Here is a 27588-nt window from a genome sequence, read left to right as displayed (position 1 = left end):
TTGTGTATCATTATATATTGATGAGGACACTCCATTATTGCAAACAGTTCCTTTTCCTCCCAGCTGATGAACTTGATACATCTTAAAAGTTGGTGAGCTTTGTCGTGCTGTACAGAGGCTGTCAAAAGGGTCTGCAGTCTCCACCACCACCCTGCCTGCATGGTGATGCCCTTTCTTTACATGGCAAAGATTTGCCTTTTATAGGAACCCACAAAAGGATTCTTATACACCCTTTATTGTTCTTATACACCCTTTATTGGTTGTTTTCTGTGGAAATGTCCATAAAGGCAGTGATGTAAACCTTCCCTTGCTCCAGTCTTCTGCCTTCTGACCACCCTGGTGTCTTTCCTACATGTCCCTGGGATCCTGCCTCCTTTTCCAGAACCTGTGAGGACAACAAACTTTTTGCTTTCCTAATATATCTCTGTGTCTCCTCATGTGGTCGTACTTGACTCACCATTGCATTTAAAATGTACAAAACACTTGGTATGTGGCTTGCTTTCTTCACAGGAATATTGAAAATCAGAATGATTCTGAAAAGGTCTAATATTTATCAATTTTGAAAACATTATGTCTTGTGCTTTTTGCATCATCGCTAATAATCTTTGCCTACCAATGGTCATGAAGACATTCATCTATTTTATTTTCTAAAGTCTACATGGCTTCAGGTTGTATACTTAAGTCTAAAAGATTCTATGTTAATGTGGTATTTATTATAGCACAAGGTGAAAATGCCACCTGCCAGATTTCATTGGGAGCAAAATGCCTTTCCCCATGTTGGTTTTTGGTATCCTTCATACGTGCCTCTGTTTGTACAGCGTTCTCCTCAGGGCACCCTTGACCTCTGTGTTCCTCAGGCTGTAGATCAGCGGGTTCAGCATAGGGTTGAAAAGGCTGTAAAACAAGGAGAGGATCTTCTGTTGCTCCTCGGGGTGGCGGGATTTGGGGGCCATGTACATGACAATGGCGCTTCCAAAGAAGAGCCCCACCACACAGAGGTGGGAGGAGCAGGTGGAGAAGGCCTTTCTGCGGCCCTCCCCGGACTGGATCCTCAGGATGGCGAACAGGATGCGCGTGTAGGACACCAGCACCAGGCAGAGGGGCCCTAGTAAGATAAATACACAGGCCGCAAAAATGACAACTTGGTTGAGCCAGGTGTCAGCGCAGGCCAGCTTGAGGACAGATAGGATTTCGCAGAAGAAGTGATTGATTTCATGAGGTCCACAGAAGGGCAGCCTCAGGATGAGAATTAAATGGACGAGGGCCAGGAGGAAGCTAAACACCCAGGAAGTGATGGCCAGCACTGTGCACACTCTCCAGCTCATGATGACAGTGTAATGTAGGGGATTGCAGATCGCCACAAGCCTATCATAGGACATCACGACCAAAATCAGGCACTCTGCGTGAGCAAAAGCTAGATACAAAAAAGTCTGCATAATGCAAGGAACAAAGGATATGGTTCTTCTCTGAGTCAAAAGATTTGCCAGCATCTTGGGTACATTGTTGGAAGCATAGGACATATCAACGATGGCCAGATGGGAGAGGAAGAAGTACATGGGGGTGTGTAGTCTAGAGTCTAAGCAGATAAGCCCTAAGATGACCCCATTCCCCAGAAGAGTGAGGGTATAGAAGAGAGAGAAAAGTCCAAAAAGAAAAAACTCCAGTGCTGGATAAACCTGGAATCCCAGCAAGGTGACTTCTGTGACCCATGTCTGGTTGCTTCCCATGCTCCTATGGCAGAGACAGACAAATCCATGTTCACAACCAGAAGATCAGAGTTCCAGGACAATCAAGACACAGAATATTACTAAATGTTACAGAATGAGCATTTTGAAATATATTACTGTGGATGGATTTACGGTCATTTATCTTTAGATATGTTAAAAAACAGTGTGCTCATATAAACCAGAAAATTCCCCTTGTATCAATGGAATGGCAGGATATATATGTATATAATTTGTTATAGGTAATATTACAACATGATACATCATATACTGCACCTAAGAGCATACACACACACACACACACACACACGCAAACAAATGTTTTGGAGGATTCAGGTGTTCTGGCTTCCCTTCAAGGGTGCGAGTCTTGATTATTACTAGAGTTAGAAGTGAGACAACCCAGACGGAACAACTGCACTGGAGATATTTTTGTCTCCTAAGTTTGCTTGTCTTCTTGGTCCAAGATATGAAGTGATTAGGGTCCTTTTCTTTATATATGTTGCTTACTTATCCTTTTACCTTCACACATGCTTTTCTACCCATTTATTTCAGATCTGAAGTGCCTTCTAAGTAAATTCTCAATTTTATGATATCTTTAAAACTTTGTAAGCCCCTCGTTTTCACCTAATATTCCCTACAAGCATCTTCTGGTACCTCTTTTCCATCTCCAGTGTTTGTGGTTTTATTCTGAGAGTTTTGTTTACTACTTTATGACCATTAGATGCTGAAATTTGGGCACAAGTGAAAGAATTCTTTGGCTGCAAGCAATGAACACATGTACATATCCTAAATTCAGGTAAATATGATGACATTTTTGCAGCTTTTTCAAGAATGAAACTCAAAAGGGAAAATGAATTTACATTAACGGTTATCTTGTAATTGTATTTTCTTTGGGTGTTTTCTCCTTTCCCTTCCATAACTTAAGACAGAGACAAATCTCAGAGCTCATTTTCTAGTGTGACAGAATTGTTTGTCATCAGGATGTCTTTGCCGCTTTGGCAATTCCTATGGCCATTAACTCCCCTCAGATCTTCTACACCTGTTACCATGCTGACTGCCCACTGCTGTTTTGATGTGTTCTGGGAAGGTCACAGGGAGTGGGGATAGGTGGAGCATTGGTTGGATATTTATTTCCAGGGAGCTCCTCCTGGGAGGTGGCTAGGGTTGTCCAGAGGCAGAAATGGTCATGGAACTGCCACGTGGTTATGTTACGCTGAGAAACCATGTGACCTGATGCTGTCCCTTTACACTCTCTTCACATTTTTCCCAGAAACAGCCTGAGACCTATCTTTACTTTCTAATTAGGCAGTAGTTTCAAATCCAACAGAACTTTCAAAATAATTTCATTGCTCTCTCTGTAAAAATTTAGATCCTCAAATTCATATTTTAAAATCAGGATTATATTGTATAGACTTTTTAAACTACCCTCTTCCCTTAATATAATGAACATTTTTCATGTGTTAAAATAATATTTTACAGATATTATTTAAAACTAATGTATATTCTATTATAATTTATTTAATTTCTTATTGTTGAAAAAATTTTGGTTCTTATTTCTCTTATGTTTATCAGCATGGAGATAAATATTCTTTCAAACTGAAGTTCTATCTATAGTCACAGTTATTTCTTTAGGACATATTCTAAAATTCAAATTGCGGATGTTAGAGACGTTTGAAAGCTTGTGATACCTATGATCAGCTCACCTGCAGGAAAAACATACCGATTTCTCCCTCTGACTGTGGGAGAATTGTGTTTCTCTCCCACATGGTCAGCAATACTAAGTATTACAAGTTACGAACTTTGAAAATGGAATATGTGAATAGTTTATACAGTTTAAATTTATATTTCAACAATCCATTAACACATACTCCTTGAGTACATCATCTGTTCTGGCCTGTTTCAAGCTCTCGAAGAACAGAGTAGACACAAAAGTAGACACATTCTGAAAGAGATACAGGTAGCGAAGATGTCAGGTGGTGTATTTGTAATCTACTCCTCATGTTTCCATTTAGGGGAGAAATCTCCCTCCCCCAGATGGAAACACTGCTCTCTATATGATTTGCAGAACAGGAAACAGGAAGTGAGGATGCCCTTTCTCTGCTCTCATTTTTGGCCATATACATTTCTACTCCTTCAGGTTAAAGCCTGCAGGAATATGTACTGTCCTGTTTAGAGATGGGAATGGGCTAATGATTGTGATTTTAATTTGGAGAGACATTTTGTTAAAGATATAGACCATGTTTTTCAATAAACATCACTAATAAAATATATATTTTTTTAAATTTTTACCTGATTTCTTGGTTTATTTCTCTATTTCTTCAGACCAGGATTAAGGAGACGCCATGGTTGATTACCACCCCTAAAAACCAAGAGCGAAGAAATAAAATATTTGTTGACAGTGGAAAGTATGATGAAGAAAATAAACAGGGTAATATGATTAAAAGTCACTTGGTTTGAAGGGGGGTGGTGGTTCTTTAAATGGGATTGGCAGGAAAAAATCTCTCCAATAAAAAAACACATGGGTGGAATGTAAATGATGAAGGGGGGTGCACCCAGTCTAAAGCCAAAGTAGACGTTCCTTGCACAGGGAACCGTAAAGACAAAATCCCTGGGTGGGAAGGATTTAGTGAGGTCTGGGAACAGAAAAAATCCAATGTACCAGAACCATGGTGACCAAGAAGATGTAAAATATTCATTGTAATCCTGCTTATATTAAGAAAAAAAGAAGAAGAAAAAAGGAACTCTCATAAAGGTTACAAGTTGGAGGTAGATTAAAATAGCTGGCTACTTTTATAACATAGAATATGATGCAGACATTTAAAAGGTTAATATAGATCTAGGGGTGCTTAGGTGGTTCAGTTTGTTAAGCATCTGACTCTTGATTTTGGCTCAGGTCATGATCTTATGGTTCAGGAGTTCAAGCCCCACAGTGGGTTCTGAACTGACAGTGAGGAACCTGCTTGGGATTCTCTGTCTCCCTCTCTTTCTGCCCCTCCCCAGCTTGTGTGCTCTCTCTTTCTAAAATAAATTTAAAAAATTTTTAAAAGTTTAATGTAGATCTTTGTACAGTGGAATGAAAAGTTTTCCACATAAAGTAAAAAAAATGTGTATATAGTATGATCCAACTTATATTTTAAAATATAAACATATTTACACAAATATGTCTTTTGTGTCTATATATATATATATATATATAGGAAAATTCTGTAAGTTAAACATGAAATTATTTATATTGATTATTTCCAGACAGTAGGATTGTATAGGGATTCATCTTTTATAGAAATTGTTTATTTGTCTGTTTAATAAACTTTATGCATTAATCAGGGGAAACAAGATATTTTCATTTTGGAAAAATCTATAATGTAATATAAAACTAAATTTGCACATTGTTCCTGCTCATCTTGAGAGTGATCCTCCCCAAATTTTACCAGGAATCTCATGTCAGAGCAGATTTTCTGAGAGTTTCAACTGGGAGAAATATATCAGTACATTATAAAAAATAGTAACCTTTGACAGGAATGGGGAAATGGAAAACCTCAAGCTCACTTTTTTTTGTGCAGACGTTTTTTCCTGAATCATCCTAATAGAGAAAAAGATCAAGATCTTCCTTCACATAAAAGTAGAAATAGGGGCATCTGGGTGGCTCAGTCGGTTGAGCTACCGACTTCAGCTCAGGTCATGATCTCACAGTTTGTGAGTTTGAGCCCCACTTCGGGCTCTGTGCTGACAGCTTGGAGCCTGGAGCCTGCTTCAGATTCTGTGTCTCCCTCTCTCTCTGCCCCATCCCCACTCATGCTCTGCTCTCTCTGTCTTAAAAATAAATAAAACATTAAAAAATTTTTTTTTTAAATTGAAATAGATCTGAAATCAAGTTGAAAATTATTGCACCACCTGCCAAAATGTGAACAGGAGCACAGGCAGAGCTGTGACTTTGTACAGGCCAGAGAAAGGACCTTTGTCATTCAGAGACGCACACTGTATTGCCCTTTTAGTTTCCTCATTTGCAATGCAGCTTTTGGGGATTGGAGGTTAAAAACTGAAACACTGAGGACAGCAATAAAACCAGTACCTGTAAGCAGACTCAGAAGTGACAGAGAGTTTAGCTATCATCCAGTCCAAGAATCTTTCCATCAGGATCTTAGAAAAAGTCACTTAGAATCGCCCTGCCTACTGGAGGGGACTTTTCATTCCAAGCCAGTTCATGAAGGCCTCCTCTTCCCCTGGATACTGTTCAAGTGGTACTTTCCTGTTCCCCTCTGTGAGTTCACTTTATTCATATTCTTGTGGTTGACCAGCGTGCTTACTAGTAGACAATGTGCAGAGTGAGCTGAATTGCAAATCTGAGAGACATTCACCCTCTTTCACAGGAACTTACATGTCTATGCCTATGTGGATTTGGTGTTTCTCTTAGAAAAAGGTGGTCATCTTAACTTCCTAGGTTTTGGGTGAACACTTCACTGGAGGTCCCAAGAAATAGCAACAAACTACAATTGGTAAAATATCTTACAAAGTCACTCAAATATTACGGATTTTATTTGGGCCGATAGGTCTACTTTTGACTTGTTTTTAAACTCATGCAAAGAGAGCACAGTTAAAGGATGTATATTGAACTTCCAATTAGCAGATATGAAATGGGAAACTGTCCAATTGTTTGGACAATGCATATGTAATGACAGAATGGAATATGGCATTTTGTGGACAGACCAAATATTGTGTTAATGGGTCCCAGTGAATCAAACCAAATAGGGGGGTTCAGAGAGCTCCTAACGCCCAAGTCCTCCAGGAACAGGAACATCTTGTCAACATTTAAGGCTCTTCTTGAATAAGCACATTCTGTCACCAGGGAAAGCAAGGCAAAAGTAATGACAGAAAATTTGATAATGCCTTTAGAAACAAGTCTTATATGCAAGTCTTAGAGCTAATAAAGACACAGGAGGCAGGAAAGACTAAATTTCTTTCCAAAGATTACCTTTGGATGAGTCATAGGAGATGAAAAGTGATAAGAGCTTCATATTATCCGGTGGGTAGGAGAAGGAAGGTAGGCTGAGCACAGAGCCTGTGCCCAGGACAGGCTCTCTGGGCCTGAGATGGAATCCTGAGAGTGGACCAAAGGAAAAGCACAGTGGGCTCATCTGTGATGGGTCCCTCGTGTTCCTACTGCGCCCAGGCCAGTGACCCTGGACAGCCGACACATGGATGCGTCAGCTATCAGCTACGCCAGTCCTTAGCTTCCCTTTCCCAAATGATTAGAATTGTCTGATTAATCCAAGTGCATAATGAAAGCAATCTGGACTTATGGAGTTTTACATGTAATTTGTTTTCTAACACATCTGGAAGAAACTAGTAGCCTATTTCCAAAATGGCAGGAATGAATAAAGAGGCAAATAGAATTCTTAGCGAAACAATTTGTTTCATCAAATGTGAACTACAGACACACTGTATGTCATGCAGGATGTGAACTGCACCCTTTTACAGTTTTGTAGGAAGGTCGCGAGGAGACCACTCTATAATGACGGCTAACTACACATACTAGTTGCTGGTCAGCTCATCTGTGAGGACAAGGAAAATAGAATGCAATAGAAGGTGAGAGCATTTCTTTCCTTTTAAATGTTGGCATGGTTTTGCATTTTGAATTTCACAGCTCAAGTCAGGTTTGGTTTTCCTCTGAGAAAATCCTGTGGCAAATAACAAAGAGAAAAATGTCTACAATGATTTCTTTTAGTGCCACCTTAGCTACATATTAAAGAAAGATCTTCAGTGCACAGAACAAGGGCAAGTTTCGTGGATACACTTCTCTGTTCTTCCACAGCATGAAAATTCACAGGGACTGAAAATAGCAAGATCCTGAGCAAGGATGGAAGCACCATGGTTAACTGTGCTGATCAGCGCATCACCCCAATCTCCATTCTGCAGGGTGAGCTTATGAACTAAAGCCACTCAGTCTATGCCTCACTGCTGCTGTTTGTTTGTTTGTTTGTTGAGCACGCTTCACACCCAGAACAGGACCCAATGCCAGGCTTGAACTCAGCACCCAGACAGAGATCAAGACCTGGGCTGAGATCAAGAGTCGGACGCTTGGGGCGCCTGGGTGGCACAGTCGGTTAAGCGTCCGACTTCAGCCAGGTCACGATCTCACGGTGAGTTCGAGCCCCGCGTCAGGCTCTGGGCTGATGGCTCAGAGCCTGGAGCCGGTTTCCGATTCTGTGTCTCCCTCTCTCTCTGCCCCTCCCCCGTTCATGCTCTGTCTCTCTCTGTCCCAAAAATAAATAAACGTTGAAAAAAAAAAAAAAAAAGAGTCGGACGCTTAACCAACTGAACCACTCCGGTGCCCCTCAACTCATTGTTTTCATCCATAAAAAAGTCACAACAGATGTCTAACGGGTGGCGGTGAAGAATAACTACATTAAACTGGCATATAATATGAGTTACAGAAAGGTTAACTGTGGCTAATAGCATTAATGAGACCACAAATGTTGAGAAAGAGTCCAAATCATCAGCATTAGGGATCCAACAAAATCATGACATTGTAAACTCACATTTATCTTGCCTCCGTTTGGTTATTTTGGAGTTGAAATAGAAAAAGCACCACTTTTGCTTCAGATTCTGTGTCTCCCTCTTGCTCTCTGCCCCTCCCCCCACTCGCACTCTGTCTCTATCAAAAACCAATAAACATTTAAAAAATTAAAAGGAAAAAAAAGGGCACCTGGGTGACTCAGTGGGTTAAGCGTCTGACCTCAGCTCAGGTCATGATCTCACGGTTTTTGAGTTGGAGCCCTGCATGGGACTCTGTGCGGACAGCTGGGAGCCTGGAGCCTGCTTCGGATTCTGTCTCTCTCTCTCTCTCTCTCTCTCTCTCTGCCCTTCCCGCACTCACACTCTGTCTCTCTACCAAAAATAAATAAACATTAAAAAAAAAAGAAAAAAGAAAACACACCACATTACTTTCATTTCTGTTAATGTTTTTATACACTGATTTAAAAAATTAAGTTTCAAACAGATTTTAAAGAAAAGGAAAAATCCTTTAAAGGAAACTCACTCCCGGATTCAGGAAGAAAACACAGGTTTTAAAACTCAAAAATCTCTTGAAATGAAAGGAGGCTGTACTTTGGGTATTTAGCACTGACCCACAGTGAGAATATGTAATGATCACTCTGAGGGAGAGTCCTGGGGTGTCAAAGATGGGGTTCTGGGGCAATTTGCACACTTACTCAGAAATTACTTAGCATCTTCCAACAGTGACTTCAAGACTTGATCTTACCGAGCAGGAGTGTAACAAACAAACATGGATTCTGAGCTCAACTGCCTGAGTTTCCATTCTGACGTGGCTGCATACGTAGTTTTGCAACCTCTCTGAGCCTCTCCCTTCGTCAGCATCACCAGCTGCGAAATGGGTTGAACGATAACCCTACCTCATGGGTTAACTTACACAAGACATTTAATAAGTGCTTAGTGATCTATTGGGGATTTAGAAGCCACCATGCAGAGTAACTTCTGGATCCAATAAGGAAATATGTTAAGAATCATAACGTTCCTCTGCTGAAACATAGAACAAAAAGAGAATCAGTACATCAGACCCGGGTTTCCCTTGTAAGAGAATGCCATCTGTCTCCCGGGCAAGCGATAAGTGGGTCCTGTTTGGGCAGACGATGTTTCCCAGTGTCTGCAGGGGCAGGCATTTAACAGGCAGGGAAGGAAGACCCGTCTCAGGGCAAGGAACCACTTACCTGTGACTTCGGAGAGACACCTGGGCCACGTGACCTCTGAAGTTCTTTGCAGCCCTTTAGTCAGACCGCATCCTACATGCTGATTCCTCTTCTCTCACACAGTCAAGACAAAGCTAAGAGCTGCCACGTGAGGACGATGAGGGGAGTGTGGACAGATGGTCCTAGAGGGCCAGAAGCAGACAGGGAGCGGTACCTAGAGATCCTCACCAGGACTCTAGTTCTGAAGGTAGGCTTAGGGCCACATGGAAGACAGCTAGTCACTAATGCCCAGAGCCAGCAATTTCATTCCTGCCCCCTTTCCCCATATCCCACCTGCAAACCCCTTCTAGGGGCTCATGAACCACATTTACTTACAGTGGTATAATCTGTGTTCTTTTCTTCAAACATAGCCTTGGGTTTAAAAGAAACCGCACAGGGAAGGACCGAAATTAACTCTCCTGTGCAAAAGGGGTCTCATCGGGAGGTGAAGCCCATAGACACGGTTCTCTTGGCGGAACCTGATGATAGATCTGCTTCCGCAAGCAAGGGCTTTCTTCTGTCGTCATTTGAACCCAGCTCCCTCCCTGCAGACACAGATAATGATTCCAGGGACAGAACCACATAGCATTCCATCCACTCCCATTCTCCTCAGGGAGATTTAAAGTTTGCTACTTTTCTTTCGGCAGGCGAACCACTAAACAGATTTCCCATGTGTATTCATTTTGCTCTTTCGATGTCCCCTGGGAATTTTTATGTGCATTTGTTTTGGATTTGTGTGTGTGTTTTTGTGTTTGCTTGGGATTGGGTGAGGTCAGGATGTCTCTAAACAATGCAAGACCCTGGCACAGAAAATTAAAAAATTCAAGATCATGTCATAAATTAATTTCTCTCAATATGTATTTTACCAGCCTTAAAATTTCCCCACACTGGAATTCTTTCTGTTTGTAGAAGAGAGGCTGTGATCGCTTGATCTTTCATGGTAGGGGTCCCATGGGTCCTGTTAAGACATCATCTCGGAGAAATAGATTTCTCCTAATAGAGGAATGTTATTGCCAGATAATCACTGAACATTTCTGACTTACAAGTATTTTTGACTTGGCAGTTTAGATATATTTCTCCCTTAATTTTCTTTTTGTAAAGACATTTTTAATGTTTATTTTTAATTTTTGAGACAGAGAGACACAGCATGAGCGGGAGAGAGGCAGAGAGAGAGAGAGGGAGGCATAGAATCCACGAAGCAGGCTCCAGGCTCTGAGTTATCAGCTCAGAGCCCAACGCGGAGCTTGAACCCACGAACTGTGAGATCATGACCTGAGTTGAAGTCAGACGCTTAACTGACTGAACCACTCAGGTGCCCCTCCCCCTTAATTTTCTGAAGTTTATCCTCCATTTCAAACTTCTTGAGATTTCTGGACCACATTTTATTTCTTCATCCTGAGTTAAGACTTACAGTTAAAGTGAATTTCTCTCTCTCAATCTCTCTCTCTCACCCTCTCTCATGCACTAAGTGATGTTTGATGATAAGAAAGTCCTTCCACTTCTAACTTCCAGAGGGTCTATCTACAGTTTCAGTTCTTAAACTGTGGTAGAAAAGGCACTTCAAAATAAAAGTAATGTATTTAATCTATTGGACAGGGAAAAAAAATATATATATATATATGGAGGCGAGGCATATTGGAGTTATTTCTTTTCTTAAAATAACCTGGGTCAGATAGAGCCTCCCTCCACATACCTCCTTATTCTTCAACACACACTCTGAATTTTATTCAAGTACTACTCCCTGACCGCTCCCACCCTTGAAATGCTTATTCCTTGTTCCAAGTCAATTTTATCCTTGTAGTGTCCATTTCACTTCAAACATAATACCAATCCTTCAAAGCATTCAGGGAGCCCTCTTCACCTATCCAAACCCCAACTGGTCTCCCTTCTCTGGAAGACTAACGGCACTTACTATAACATCCTTCAAAATTGTGCTTAAATAATTTTACACCATTATTATTTTTATTGTTTGCATTTCCTGTATTTTACAAGGAAAACAAGATTGTTACAGAAGAATACGTTTCACTCACCAATACCCAGATAGAACCAAGTTGGTGCATCCTCATTCAAATATGTATAGTTACCACTGTTATTTCTTTTGATTGAACAGTATGACGATATTTAACACAGTGTATTGTGGATACAAAGGGGCTTATAGTTTGTCTCTACTATTTTGTTTCTAATCTTTGAAGTGGAGGAAGCAAAAGCATTCCTTGTGAAAAGTCTTAGACTTCTTTTGTTATCAATAATTCTATTGACTAATATTTTATATTTTAGTGAGAATAGGTATTATAAAGTATACTTGGCTCTATCATTAGTGATGGACCATTATTAAAGAAGGTAAGTATAGGGGCACCTGGATGGCTCAGTTGGTTGGTTCAGCATCTGACTTTGCCTCAGGTCACGATCTCATGGTTTTCAAGTTCGAGCCCCGTGTCGGGCTCTGTGCTGACAGGTCAGAGCCTGGAGCTTGCTTCAGATTCTGTGTCTCCATCTCTCTCTGTCCCATCCCCACTCATGCTCTGTTTCTCTCTGTCTTAAAAATAAATAAAACATTAAAAAAAATTTTTTTAAAGATCAGTATAGAGATAGAAGTTTTTACAGATCACAAATACAATACCTACAGCTGCACCTAAATATCATGTTAATATTTTGCCATCTCTGAGACAGAAAATCCTCCTGCAGAGGGCATGAGTCTGTTCCCTTCCTTTCCCTTCCCTTCCCTTCCCTTCCCGTCCTTTCCCTTCCCTTCCCTTCCCTTCCCTTCCCTTCCCTTTTCATTGTACCTTGCACATAGAATTTCAATGGGGCGTTTGAAGAAGATAAAATAGTATAAATGATGATAAGAAATGAGAAGTGTTGATGACTGTTTTCACCATGACTTCTGTCATGATAAACATCTCTAACTGTATGAAGCTGTTTAAGGATGTGCTCCATCAAAACAAGGGGACTACACTGAGAAAGAGGAAGACATGAGATTAATGAACTAAGGAATCTAACACGGGGTAAAGGCAGATGGTATTGCCAGGGAACAGCCAGTCCAGATAGAAGGAGAATGGAAATCTCTTGAAGGATGGACATATTATTTGAGGTGGCTGATGGGAATTGAAAGATAGAGAAAACCTTAGGAAGAGGGACTAAGAGTCCAGGTGGGGGAAAAACACAGCAATTGGTTACTATCACCTTTATTACTTGTATCTATAAGCTGTTAATTGCTATATACTTCCTGCTTAGAAATCAGGTGAGGGAAAATATTAGCCTAATAAAGAGTTTTCTTTTTTTTTAATTTTTAAAGTTTATTTATTTATTTTTGAGAGAGAGAGAGAGAGCATGCACACAGGAGGGGCAGAGAGAGGGAGAGAGAGAATCCCAAGCAGGCTCAGGGCTAACAGAACTTGAACTGATGCCGGGCTTGAACTCATCAACCATGAGATCATGACCTGAGCTGAAACCAAGAGTTGATGTTTTACTGACTGAGCCACCCAGGTGTCCCAAGAGTTTTCTATACAAACTTGTTCACATGCTGATGTGCTGTGGATAAATGGACTTCGGTGGGGGTGCTGTTTCTTTCTTCCAGCAGATTTTTCCAGAAATTGTGTCCCCTTGGTTGGGTTGATCAATGCGACAACACTATATTGCACCCTGCTCAGGATTGGAGAGTGGGTGCTGACCACTACTATCTTCCCTAATCAAATGTTTATCATAAACCAGTAATGTGTCAGACACTAAGGGATACAACTGATGGAGACAAAATCTGTATTCCCCTTGCTCACATTCTAGAGGTAAACAGGAGAGCTACACTCATGTTACCCTCTTTCTTAAAAGTCTCCATGCTCCTTTTTTTTTTTAATATTTTATAATGTTTATTTATTTTTGAGAGAAGAGAGAGAGAGAGAGAGCACCAGTGAGAGAGGGGCAGAAAGGGGACAGGGGATCCAAGACAGGCTCTGTGCTGACAGCAGAGAGCCTGATGCGGGGCTCAACCCCACCAACTGTGAGATCATGACCTGAGCTGGAGTTGGACGCTTAATCGACTGAGCCACCCAGGAGCCCCAAAGTCTCCATGCTTCTTTACCAGCCTCTCTCTCCACCAACTTTTAGGGGGAAAAATGATTTTTTTGTTGTTGTAAAATGGAAATGAGCTCCATATGTAAAAAATAAAGCAATTCTGAAAAGTACAAAGAAAAAAAATCTAAAATTATTCCAGGTCAAAGCACCCTGAAATAACTATTATGGCTAAATAGCTCAAGAAATCCCAGAGATTTCTTCAAGTAAATAAAAATTCAGGGCTAATAGGACAGATGGATGAATAATTTAACAAAATGTAATCACATGATATTTTAGGAAAGTATTTTCACTCTTTATTTTGTGTAAAAAGAATATTTTCCCCAAATGAAAATAAGCAGTTCAGAAAAATACAACAATATCACCCACACATTTGGTTAGTAGACTCCCACATATCTCTGTGTACTTGGATAAATAAATGGAGGAAAGGATAAATAGATAACATTTTAATGAAAATTGTTTCATATTCCTCATGCTATTTTTAAGTGTGTGTGTGTGTGTGTATAAAATCTAGCAGAAAGAAAATTAAGTTCCCACTATGTAACTAAAATGTTTATTCAGAGTCCTTTTTAATCTTATCAGATTCTTAATACAATCTCTTTGATATAACAATTTTTCATTATATTTAGAGGTTGTAGCCTTTAGGTTTTTAAACATTATGTCTTATTGTGAGAGAGTATCCATTAGATCCCTAATACTAAAGGATAAGAAGATTAGCACACTTCAATTTCCTACTCAAGATTTCAGAAATCTTGCGTCAGAACTTGAACCATTTAGCAGATACTATTGGTTGTCTGCCTTATGGCCATTACCACTTCCTGAGCTAGTACTGATATTCTTGAGGTATTAGATAGTAAACTTAGAGAAAGTGGGTCTCACTGATTAAACCATAATGGATCTAAGCCAAGTTCTCAATTTCATCCTCTTTGTCAGTGACTATTTAGAGATCACCATTTGGCTCAATATTGGCCAACGAAATACAAGGAAAAATCTGCTGAGAGGGAGTAATTATATGTCAGAAAACTCTCCCACCCAAAACATCTGAAAATGGCTCATCTGCCAGGTGGACAGGAAAGAGAAAAATCTCCATTTTACCCTTATTCCTAAGGTCTGTTTATTTTGTAAAAAGTGATTTGGGTACAAAGATAAACTGGAGTAATATGATAGAAAATCACCTGTTCCAGACACGAGTGACTCTGAAATATGCTGGTCTTTGAGGAGGTAATGTCTGAGACCCAATAAATTAGAAGAACAGGTAGAAGAGGACTCCACATCTTGTCTTTCCACTCTTTTTACACCCTTTATTGATTGATAGACATTCTTAATTTTAATCTAGTCAAATTCATCAATGTTTTCTTTTGTGACTAACAATTTTGTATGTTATTTTAAAAATCCTTCCCCTTCTTATCTTTTAAAAGCTTTATGTATAGTTCATGTTTGACACTTAGGTCTTGAAAACACTAGGAATTGAGGTTTTTTTGCCCTTTGAGTATCTACATGGTTCCTTAGGTGTGCCGGCTCTCTTTACTGCAAAGCCCTTCCTTTCCCCCACTGAACTGCCATGGCACATCTCTAATATAGCAGGTGTCATTTTATAAAGGCATGAATCTTGCTTCTGTGCTTCGTACACTGTTCAGTTTATTTATTGGTCAGTGCCTGGAAGAGCAGCACGTTGTCTTATTTACTGGTGCTTTATGGCACATGGAAAAATTAAATACTCTCACCTCATTCTTTATCTTTTTAAATAGTACTTGGACTAGCCTTGGCCCTTTGCATTTTAGAATCAGCTTGTGAAATTCTGCACATACCCACACCACTGAAATATTGTAGGATATTGATTAGGACTACATTAAATATATTAATCAATTTGAGGAGATTGGATCTTTATAATATTACGTTTCCCAGTCCAAGAAGTTGGCATATTTCATGTTGTTTACCTGTGTATTTACCAACTGAGCCACCCAGGCTCCGCAAGTTACTATTGGAACTCAATAAAGTTTTCTAATTTTGTCTTTATAGTTTTTTTTGTACATAGTTTGTTAAATTTATTCTGAAGAGTTTTAAAATGAAGTCCTATAGTCTCACTAGCATTTTGCAAAATTTCATTTCAATTATTTGTTGTTATATAAAAAATGTAATTGAGGGGTGCCTGGGTGGCTCAGGTCATGATCTCATGGTCTGTGAGTTTGAGCCCCGTGTCAGGCTCTGTGCTGACAGCTCAGAACCCGGAGCCGGCTTCGGATTCTGTGTCTCCCTCTCTCTCTGCCCCTCCCCCACTCATGCTCTGTCTCAGAAATAAACATTAAAAAATTTCTTTAATGTAATTGATCGTTGTATTGATTTTGTATCAAGCTGCTTTGCTAAAGTTTCTTATAATTTTAATAATATATCAAAAGATTTCTTTGGATTTCCTACATCTATAATCATGTCATTTGTATATAATCACAGTCTGTTTATTCCTTTGCAAGTGTGTGTGTGTGTGCACATGTATTTCTCCTTTTTGTCTAACTGTGCCAGTTAGGGTCTCTAGTAAAAAGGTTAAAGCACGGAAAACAAGTGATAGTCTACATCTTTATCTTATTTTTTATCTTACAGGGAAAGGTGCTAGCATTTCAGCAGTAAGAATGATATCTATTATATGTGTTCTTTTGTTTTTTGGTAGATCCTCTTAGGAATACTTACTGTTATACTAGGTTTAAAGACTTTTATCATGAATTGATGTTGAATTTTGTCACTTTCTTGGATCTACTGATATATATCTTTTTAATGCGGTGAATTATTTTCATTGTTTTAATGTTAGGCAATTCTTGCATTTGGAAGATAAAAACTTTATCAAAATGTAATATTATTTTGTGGACTTATTTTACTAATATTTTCTTTAAGATATTTGCATCTCTGTTCGTGAATAGGATTAGACTACAATTTTCTGTTTCATAATGTTTATCTCAGGTTTTGTATTAATGGCTTAAATGGTTAGAGTATTTATATTCTCATTTTATAAGAAATCCAAAGATAAAGACTACTGAGTTTGTTAAATTAAGGGACTCAGAAGGGCATTCAAGGACCCAGAACCATGAGGAAAACTCACAGGCTTGGAATACTCCAAACCATCTCTCACACTGATGTCTTCTTCCTCAGAAATCTCCTCAGGGCACCCTTCACCTCAGCATTCCTCAGGCTGTAGATCAGTGGGTTTAGCATAGGGTTGAAAAGGCTGTAAAACAATGATAGTATCTTTCTTTGTTCTTGAGAATGGCGGGATTTGGGGGCCATGTACATGACAATGGCACTTCCAAAGAAGAGCCCCACCACGCAGAGGTGGGAGGAGCAGGTGGAGAAGGCCTTTCTTTGGCTCTCCGAGGACTGGATCCTCAGGATGGCGAACAGGATGCACGCGTAGGACACCAGCACCAGGCAGAGGGGCCCGACTAAAACAAACACAGAGCCCACAAAGAGAACAGTTTGGTTGAGTCTAGTGTCAGCACAGGCCAATTTGAATACGGACATGATTTGACAGAAAAAGTGGTCGATTGTTTGTGGCCCACAAAAGGGCAACCTCAGGATGAGAGTAATATGGACCAGAGCCAAGAGGAAGCTGAATATCCAGCAAGTGGCAGCCAGGATAGTGCACACTCTCCAGCTCATGATGACAGCGTAACGTAGGGGGTGACAGATGGCCACATACCTATCATAGGACATTACCACCAAACTCGTACACTCTGTGACAGCAAGTGCCAAATACAAAAAAGTCTGAAGTAGGCATGGAGCAAAGGAGATGGTTTTCTTCTGCATTGTAAGATTTGCCAGCATCTTGGGGACAATGCTTGAGGCATAGGACATGTCGACAATGGTCAGGTTTGAGAGGAAGAAGTACATGGGGGTGTGAAGTGTAGAATCCCAGCAGATGAGCCCCAGGACCATCCCATTTCCCATCAGCGTGAGGCTATAGAATAGCAAGAAGAACCCAAAGAGGAAAAGTTCAAGTTTGGGGTCAACCTGGAATCCCAGCAGGATGACTTCTGTGATCCATGTCTGATTGCTTCCCATGTTCTTTTGACACACAGACACAATGCCACACGTAGGATAGGAGTTTTGGAGCTGAGGGGTAGAAAAGGAGAAAGGAATGATCTGTTCATACAGAGTGAGAATTTATGCAGGGGCCACAAATCAGTAATTCATGGATCCAATCCAGTCCAAAGTCTGTGGTGTTGACCTGTCCATTTGGCTTTTGGAGACATTTAACACATTTAGTTATTTACCGATATTAAAAATTAGTAGGCTTCACATAAAAATTGGAGTCTCTGGCTACTGTTTAACAAATAGAAGAAATGTCATTTCTTGAAATTCACTGTAAGCAATAATCAGCTGCAGCTAATAAGGAGATAGAGTCAGATTCTCTTCCATTTACCTCCACTTCCACTAATTTCTATTTTCTCCCAGAAATACTATTAACAATAATAACAGACACTAACAATGTTATCATTGCATTTACACTATTGGTTGTATATTTAGTTAAGAAGAAAGACCTGTGCTCAAGAGGGGTTCCTCAGCCTTCCTCTACTTCAAACACATCAAAATGAGAAATCAAAATATAAAATACAACCCCCCAAATAGATATCCAGAGTTTAAAATGAGGTCATTCCCACAATGTCAGAAATGAATCAGAAACATGTATGCTCCAAGTGTGAAGGCAGAAAGTTACACCCGGAACTCAGCTCTTACAGAGTCAAGGCAAGTTTTGGGAGATGGAATATACTAATATAATCGCTTAATCCTAAGGGCTTGGATATAAAAAGAAGTTTAAAACAGCTATTGGGCTGCTGGATAAGGTGACTACAAAGAAGACAATATGCTTCCTGGGTCTCTCATTAGATCACCAGAGCCTGGGACATTATTATATTACATATTACATTTTATATATTGTATATGCAGGGCTCATGGAGCTGGGGTGAAGAATAACAAAAATTCAAAACTACAAGACAGAGAGAAAGAAAAGGTGGAAAAAGCAAAAAAGCATGCTAAAAAAAAATCTTTCACTCAGCAGGTGTGCCTAAACACTTATTTTGGGAAAAATAAGTCCTGCTAAATAGGAAAAACAAAGTAAACATTTGGAACTTGGAATTCACTCAAGATTTAATAAAGCTATGGCACAATCTCCCAAAGACTCCAAGAATGGTTAGGATGCTCCAATAAATTAATAAAGGCATAACAATTACGAAAATGCTTGATAAATTAAGAAAAATGAATAAGGTAGCCATAAAAAAAGAGTGTATAAAATCAAGCACACACATTTGAAATAAGACATGATGCCATATCATTTGTAACCAATAAGGAAGATCATTTCCAGACCTCACATTAAAGAGAGAAATAGTGCATTGGAAGGTCACATTTAAGAACCCTCCCAGATGTTAATACAGACAAACAAAGGGGTACCATTTTGAAGGTGCAGTCTTGAGACGTGATTAATCCGATTGAGCAGCTAAACTTAGACGTGATAAAGTTTCCAGAGCAAAAGAATGGAGAGAACAGTGAAGATATAATACTTGAAGAGATTTCATGAAATCAACTCAAAATAGAACTCAAAAATTCAAACTAGACCTAAATCCTTAAATGATAAAAAAAATGCATTCCACTTAAGGAGTGCAAAAATTAAATGTACAGTCAAGCAAAATGAGGTATTTTTCATTACTGAAGAATATGTGAATCTTCAGATAAAAAAATGTATTCTGATAACAGAATAGGATAAATAAAAATTCCCAGTGATTGCAAGTTCTTAACAATTATCTCTCCAACTGTCGTCTTTCCTCCATCGCCTACATTTCACTGTATCTAGACCCTGTGGGTCTTTTATTCAATCGATGTGTAGTCGATCAACTTATGTCCCTTCCAAAATCCTTTCAGATTGTTTTTCTTTTTCTCTTCACCACGTGATAGACTTTTTCATAACTATACCCTAATTGTACGTTTACTCTATGACACCAGGTTAACATTTATCCCATCTACCTAATTTTTTAAAAATTTAAATGACTTTACTTTTCCTTCCTAAGACTTTAAAGGTGATTCTTACCATACACATTGTTCTTGATTCATTATAGTGCTCTTTTTATTTCATTCATAGGTTTCACGATTTTGTCATAGCACCAATAATTTCATTTGTGTCTTCAGCAACTTTTGTTAGACTGTTTTATCATTTACTTTTTCCAGGATTAAGAGGAAGTACTAAGAGTTACCAAAGGTAAAAACAATGAAATACATAGGAACGACAATTCAATGGCCGCTGACAGCAGGAAAGGGTCTGAAAGCATAAGCTACTGCCTTTAATGTGCCAAAGAGGTAAGCTGATGTTCCAAAATTTTGTATCTTCAAGAACTCTCTTGAATGAATGAGAGCAAAGTGACGCATTATTGGATATACAAATAAGAAGGGTATTGATACCTACAGATCCTTCCTAGTACACTATTAAAGTATATTCCTCAGGAAGAATAAAAGCGAACTAGAGGTAAATCAAAGTACACAAACAATATTGACACAGCACTTGAAAAATTATGCTGGTAAATTTTATAGCCTGTGGATTATAAAATAAATATTTTGGTATTTTGAAGAGGTGAGATGAAATCTTTTTAAAATACTAACTAAACAAGGAAGGGATGTTTGATAAGTGGCAAGTGCTGAGATTCTTGATAGGAATTGAAACCCCAGTGACTTTAAATTTTTTAGAAAAATTTATTAAACTTGGATATTACCAATTAATGAAAATCATCAAAAACAGACATAAAATCTACAGTTTCCAAAATTATAAGGCAAATAAAGTAGATTAAAAACATTATCAATCCAGCAGCAGGCAGAAGGGAAAAAAGGAGAAAGAAACAAATAAAATTTTGATCAAAAACACAAAATAAGCTGGCATTAATCAATGTGTATATATATTATCACATTACATGTAAATGTAAGTCACTAAAAGACAGAGTTAATCATATTAGATGGAAATCAGAAAAACAAGTTACAAAACCCTTCAAGAATCACACCTAAACCACTCAAACATAAATCAAACTCTCTCTGTGTCTGTCTCTCTCTCACACACAAACATACACAAAGGCTAAAAAACTAAGTGAAAAAAAGGGGAAAAAAGAGAAAAAAAGAAATGACAAAACAAGTTCTTGGCCACATAAATACATAATACCATTCCAAAGCATTTATTGGCACAGAGGAGATACTGTACAATACTAATTGGGGAAAAAGTCCACCAACAAGATAAAATTCAGGACCCATTTCCTAAAAAAAGACTTAGCAAACTTCACATAGAAAAGAACTTTAGGGGAATCTGGGCAGTTCAGTCAGTTAAGCATCTGACTCGATTTCAGCTCAGGTCATAATCTCACAGTTTGTGAGATCAAGGCCCACATGGGGCTCTGTGCTGACAGCACAGAACCTGCTTGGGATTCTCTTTCCCTCTCTCTGCCCCTTCTCCCCCCTTCTCAAAAAATAAGTAATAAAAAGAAAAGGACCTTAATCTGAGAGAGAGTATTTACAAAACCTATAGAAATATTATACCTAATTAATGAAATAGTAAAAGCTTTTTCTCTGAGTTAGGAAACAAGCTTACTGTGCTCCACTTACACTAATGTCTAGTTAGCAATGACTCTATAGCCAGAAATAAAGCAGAAAAGAAAAAACAAAGGGCATAAGAATTAAAATGGAGAATATAAAATGTCATTATTCACAAAATCACAATTATGTATGTAGAACATTTTTAAAAATTTATAGATAAATTATTGAAATCAATGAGTGATTTTGTAAAACTCTGAATTCAAGGTCAATGCACAAAATGAAGGATGTGTGTGTGTATGTGTGTGTGTTTATAGATTGGAAAATTTGTAAAGTTCCAAATCTCTCCAAACTGATCTATACTTTCAATGAAATTCAAATCGGAATCCCAGCAGGTTTTTTTTACATGTAGAAATTAATAATCTTATTGTAAATGTTATATGAAAATGCAAAAGGTCAAGGATAGCCATGGGAATCTTGAGAAGGAAGATTGAGGTAAAAGGAGTTAGTCCATCAACTACCAATACTTATCACAAAGTCACAGTGATTAAGTCAATGTGGTATTGGGCAAAACAAACAGATCAATGGAACAACTTGATTGACTCAGAAATTCGGAAACACACACACACTCATGCATGCACATTCAAGTGCACTCATATGATCTACAGCAAAGGTGGCACTGGTATTTGTGATACATGATGCCAGGTCAGTTAACTATCTATGTGGAACAAAATTAAAACATGGCCCCTACTACACCTAATACACAAAATAAACTCCAGGTAGGTTTTAGATCTAAATGTGAAAGGGGAGAACAAACTTGCCAGAATACAAATTAGAGGATCTTAGAGCTGCAGATATTTCTTACACAGAATCCAAAGAAAAGATTTTCTCATTACAATATTAAACACACTGATGTGGATTCTCTTACTTTTTTTTCTTTTTGCATTTTTTAAATTTAAGAACAATACATTTTTGCTTTGTTTTTTTCAAAAAAAACACTTTTTGGGACCCTTGGGTGGCTCAGTTGGTTGAATGTCCGAGTGTTGACTTTGGCTGAGGTCATGATCCCAGGGTATGGGATCCAGCCCCGTGTTGGGCTGCACACTGAGTGTAGAGTCTGCTTAAGATTCTTTCTGTATCTCTCTCCCTCTGCCCTTCTCCCCAGCTCACATGTGCACTCTCACAAAAAAAAAATAAAAATAAACTTTAAAAATTAAAAAAGAAGCAATTCTCAAAAGTGACTTAATAAAGAGCTCATTTAAATTCTTTAAATTTTATAAAGCAAATGTTGTCACTGAACATGGTGCCAGACACAGAACAGAGGTGAAATCATTTAGTAGTAGTGGCTTTTACCACATTTCCATGAGCTGTACTTTCCTCTAAACCTTACTAAGTGACAATAGTGGTCACATAATTCCATTCTAGGATCTGACAAAGAGTTTCCCTAGGATGAGGACTCCCATCCTTGAACAGTAAGCCTGGAACGCCAAATAAGAATAAGCGAATCAGGCACCTCTCCCAGCTTCACTGATAAAGAAAAAATAATAATGGAACTTTGTCCAATAGGTATAGGATGTGTCCCTGCCACTGATCAACACCTCCCTCCTGGGAGGCTTATAAAAGAAGCCCCAGTGTTCTCACTTTCCTGGTTGGAAAATATCTCTAAGCTGTAGTAGGAGCAGGTAGTTCAGCGGGGGAAGAAATGACAGGTCAAGGAAAATTGCAGAAGATCTCTGGCTTCATCTTCTCCAATTATAAAAGGAGGCTAAAGGATTAGATCCCTCTTAGGCTCCTTTCTGTTTGATACCATGAGTCACAGACATCTAATTCCACCAGGTGTGACTTCCCATAGGTGTGACTGGGAAGGGGTTGTGACAGCATGAATGCCAGGTGATACTGTGAGGACACCCCCCACCCCGCAACATGGTGGGAGAAAGAGGTCTTCACAAAGGAGACTGTTCCTTCTTTTTAAACCTGACGATTTCTGCCAGCGTTCTGGCTTGCTCTTGTGTTAACCATCAACCAGCTTTATATATAATGATTTGTACAAAGGGGAATGCTATTTCTGGTGTATCTCTTAAACTGGGCTTGAATGTACAGGAAAACTCACAGAGATGGGGGAATGAGTCGCCAAGTCCCTGGAGTGGGTTTGGTGGATGAGGAGACACAGATATCCTTTCTACCTTGACCAAGAGGACAGTACTCAGGAGTGTTCAAGACACGTCTGGATATGAGGGTGTTGTACTCTGATCACCTACAACCACCACAATTCACAGAGGCATACCTGTGCATCCAGGGAACACATTACAAAGCGTCTTCACACATTGTCTTCCCTACAGACTAGTGTAAAACCTGCCCAGAGTTCTCCAGCTTTGTCATCCGTGTGGGTATGTGTGTGTGCACCTATTTATGCAGAAAAGTGAGAACTCAGGGAGAATGGCATGAGTGATCCTACTCAGGAGGACCTTGGCCTGAAATGTAGCAGATACAAGTCATATTTCATGGCTTACGTCACACAGTACAAGCCTCAAGTATTTGGACGTCTTATGTACTTGATCTTCAAGTGTGCCTGGTTCCATGTCCCCTTTTGGAATGGTTTAAATGTTACGGTGTAAGTGTGCCCCCCACTCCCCGGGGGCTTGTTAAAGAAGCACCTATAGTCAAAGGACTAGATCCTCCCCAGGGAGTGAACAATCTTTGCTGAATAGTGTTACTGTAAAGTGAATTATAAAAAATTCCCATTGCAAATACTTAGTTTTACATGGAAACTCACAGAGATTGAACCTTATTCCCTCCGTGCTTTCTTGTCTTCCTTTGATTGCAAGCCACTCCCTAAATATTTCTTCCTTTTTTTAACATTTATTTTTCCATCACACACTTTAGGGAGGTAATTTTAGTGTCTCTGTGCTAAGCCTTTAGGTGTTAGACTGAATTTCAACAATGAATGTCTCTGTCCGCCTCCACACATCTGGAGGAAAACACAAAACCCAGACGACTCAGGCCCCTTTAAATTCATGAGTATTCACATCAATTTGGCCCCTGATGCTACCAGAGCGCTTCCTGTTTCCTGTTTCTCTAGTCTCCTCTCCAGGTGATTTTTCCCCCATATTTTCTCTCTTTAAGCCTCCCATGAGTCTTCTCACTCAACAGTCCCAGCTACTGACTGACAGTGACTGAGGACACAGAAGAATCAAACAAGAACTTGCACAACCCTAACTAACACACTGACGGAGTTCCTGGACCTGCACTTATTCCCAACTCCTCGGCTCTTACTGCGAAGTCACTGGGTTGTCCGTCATGAAGGACAGTCTGCCACTTACGCCAGGAATCCAGCCCTCCCGCCTACTCAAGAACTGTTCTCCCGCCATTTGTCTCAAATGCCTTTGCTCCTATTCCTTTAAACATATCTAGTCAAATGTGAGACCGTTTTTCTCACCAATTATCTTGACTTTGCTAAACCCAATGACTGGTTCTCTATCCTTATCTGACTTGACCTGCCAGCAGCATTTAACACAGTCCATTGCTCCCTCTTTGAAACACTCCTTTCTCTTGACTGTCATGATATTCTGCCTCCTCCCACCCCAACCAGTGGTCCTTCTACTTTTCTGGCTCTTTCTTCTCTGTCTCCTTGGCTGGTTTCTCTTCATTTCCCATGTCTATGAACACTGGCATTTTTCAAGGTTTGTTCTTTGTATCTATTTTCTGACCACTTTCTATGGGGCCTCCTCGGTCCCAAGGATGTTACATGCTGATAACACTTAAATTAAAATGTCCTGCCAGGCCTCTTCCCAAATACAGTGTTCTGGACTGGATGTTTGCCTAGTACACATCTGTGTGAATCAGCAGTGCCCACTGACCTCCTATCTCAAGAGAGTAAATCCATCATCATTAAAGGCACTGACAAGACTCCAGTTGTAAGCTTCCCTCTCATGCCTTCTCTCTGTCGTTGAGAGTGCCTGCTTTATGTAGACACTGTTTCATAGAATACGTTTAAAAATGCACTTCTATATACTTATCCCTTCTGTTCTCTTTCTCTCTTCTCTTCCCTCTCTTTGGTGATCAATATTACTTTATATATATTTTTACATTGCTAATTAAACATGTAAAGTGCTCATTGTATTCTCAGAGGTTGACAAAATTTAGTCTTAATTCTACAATTTGGATTAGAGTTTAAGAGTACAGGATTCATGGTCTGCCTAAATTCTAATCCCAACATTACCATTTATACTTTCACTGCTATTTGCTGTCATATTAGATGTTATGATGTTTTGTTCCTCTGTTCATTCCTTCATTACTGGCCCCTTTTTGTTAAATATTTTGTAGTGCACTGTATATTTTTTGAGTTATTTTCTTAGTGGCTGCCCCTTGGGCTTATGATCAGCATTTTAATTTATAATAATATGGTTTAGGTTAAATCAACTTAATTTCAATGGTTTATAAATAACCTTCCTGTGATCATCATGCTTTCATAAAGTGAAAATTAACCCAAAATTAGTTTTGTAGAATGATACTAGAGATTTATTTACTTCTTTGCTCTTATATTGCTTAAACCTTATTCTCCCTCTCCAGAGGCTGCAGAGATGCTGATTTCCACTATGAGTGTAGGGCTGTTGCTTTTCGAGGATTCTGCAGAGCTGGGGAGAAAGTGATGGAAACACAGCAAGTTGAACCATCCCAAAACTCACTGTTCTTAACAAGGTCAGCAGTGTTTCTTGCATGAACACTCCCCAGATTGTTGCCTCTTTTTTCCCCCCAGAGTTCTTAAACAGTCAATTTATACTAATTTGTCAGAGTACTTTTTTCTTTATGGAGCAGAAGATTTTTGGAGATCCTTGCTACATTATTTCTGTTGACCAGTGCTTATATTTTTTGAAGGAATGTATATAAATAAGTATATATATTAATACTATGTTAACATGTTAATATATATATGATCACATATATCCATATTGTCCATAATGGTATTTATTTTCACACAGCTTTAATTAATTTTTAAGATAAATTTTGCTTATATGATTCTCAGAGAGTCTCATAAAAATGCATTGCTTGGGCAAATTTATAAATAATTTTCCTGTGATCATTGTGCTTTCACTAAGTGAAAATTAACCTGAAAATATCTAATATTACTTTCATACAATGATACTATAGATTTATTTTTTCCAAAGACCTCAACAAAAGACTTTTACAATTAAGAAAAAAGATTTTACTTTCCAGACTTGAAATAAACTCTCTATTTGTCATTTTTTCCCCATAGCGGAGAATTTTCCAGTAGCTGCTTAAATGTTATCTTTGGTAACTGACTTGTACTTAACAACGTTTGGCCCTCTGCTAATTATATTCATTTGATTCTCTGTTCTACCTCTGAGATAATATATTAGTTTTCTAGGGCTGCCATATTAAACTATCACACACTGGTCTGCATAAACAATAGAAGTTTATTTTCTCACAGTTCTAGAGGGTGAGTAGTCTGAGATTTCAGTGTGGACAGGGTTGATTCCTGCCAAGGTCTCTCTTCTTGGCTTGTCGATGGCAGTCTTCTCCCTGTGTCTTCAGATGTTTATATCTGTGTCCTAATCTCTTCTTATAAGGACATCAGCTCTGTTGGGATAGGCTTACTTTAAACACCTCACACTGATATAATTACCTCCATAAAACCCGATCTCCAAAACATCCCCCTTTGAAGTATTACAATGCCATGACTTCAACATATTAATTTTGAGTGAACACAACTCAGTCCAAGACAGCTAATTACTTGCTTGTCAGACAATGAAACCTTACCACATGGTATGTATGATTAAGGGCCACAAACCAACTTGCATAGCATTTGCTTCCCAAGTACCTGACTTGATCTTTCAGAATAACCATAACTTTTGGAATATGGTTCAGGATTATACTGCCGAAGTTCTTACCGTGTCCTTATATTTACTAGCCAGACATCTTTTGTGTTTTTCTTGTTGGTCGTGGCGTCACAGTTATATTTTTCATTCTCTATCCCATGAAGCCATGGCTCATGCTCTTCCTAACTTAAATTGATTATACCTTAGAAAGCATTACTATCACGGGAATTTATACAGGAATTGTATTTTAATTGCAGAACTATTTTTGAAAGAGTAGACAACTGCTGGATTTCAAATATTGAAATTACTATGTATCAATCTCTGCTAATTGCTGTATCTTAAACATTCTGCCAATACCTTCCTTTATTTTATAAAATGTTGTCTCTGAGTCCCGATGGCAGAAAAATATACAAATTTATTTCCATTCAGAATATTTAATATAATTATATTACAAGTATGTCCACTATTCAGCTGGTCAGAAGTTATTTTCATTTTCTTGTGTAGCATTGACTTGCAATGCCAGAGGGAGGAAAGTAGAATGAGCTTTCTTGGGAGCTAGGAAAGTGTGAAGATGAAAAGGATGCCCTTGAGCATGTTTATGAATCCTGGTAAATATTGGATGAGATGATTTCTCGGGTCCCTTTAAACTTAGTTATTTTATTATTCTACAGATTT

General features: G+C 38.9%; 2 protein-coding genes across 2 annotated transcripts; both read right to left on the bottom strand.

Moving 5' to 3' along the window:
- Positions 1-794: 794 nt before the first annotated feature.
- On the bottom strand, positions 795-1727 carry LOC124524353 (olfactory receptor 2A14-like). Its single transcript, XM_047096567.1, has one exon. The coding sequence runs from the start codon at positions 1725-1727 to the stop codon at positions 795-797; it is 933 nt and encodes a 310-aa protein (XP_046952523.1).
- A 14918-nt stretch (positions 1728-16645) lies between these two features.
- On the bottom strand, positions 16646-17578 carry LOC124524360 (olfactory receptor 2A12-like). Its single transcript, XM_047096584.1, has one exon. It carries the CDS (start codon positions 17576-17578, stop codon positions 16646-16648), a length of 933 nt encoding a protein of 310 aa, XP_046952540.1.
- Positions 17579-27588: the final 10010 nt, after the last annotated feature.

Source organism: Lynx rufus, unplaced genomic scaffold (assembly GCF_022079265.1).
Source record: "Lynx rufus isolate CCGP_SWC_20201006 ecotype Redwood Valley unplaced genomic scaffold, mLynRuf1.p SCAF_4, whole genome shotgun sequence".
Taxonomy (NCBI): Eukaryota; Metazoa; Chordata; class Mammalia; order Carnivora; family Felidae; genus Lynx; species Lynx rufus.
The sequence above is the reverse complement of the archived record's forward strand: the minus strand, read 5'-3'. Positions and strand labels throughout refer to the sequence as shown.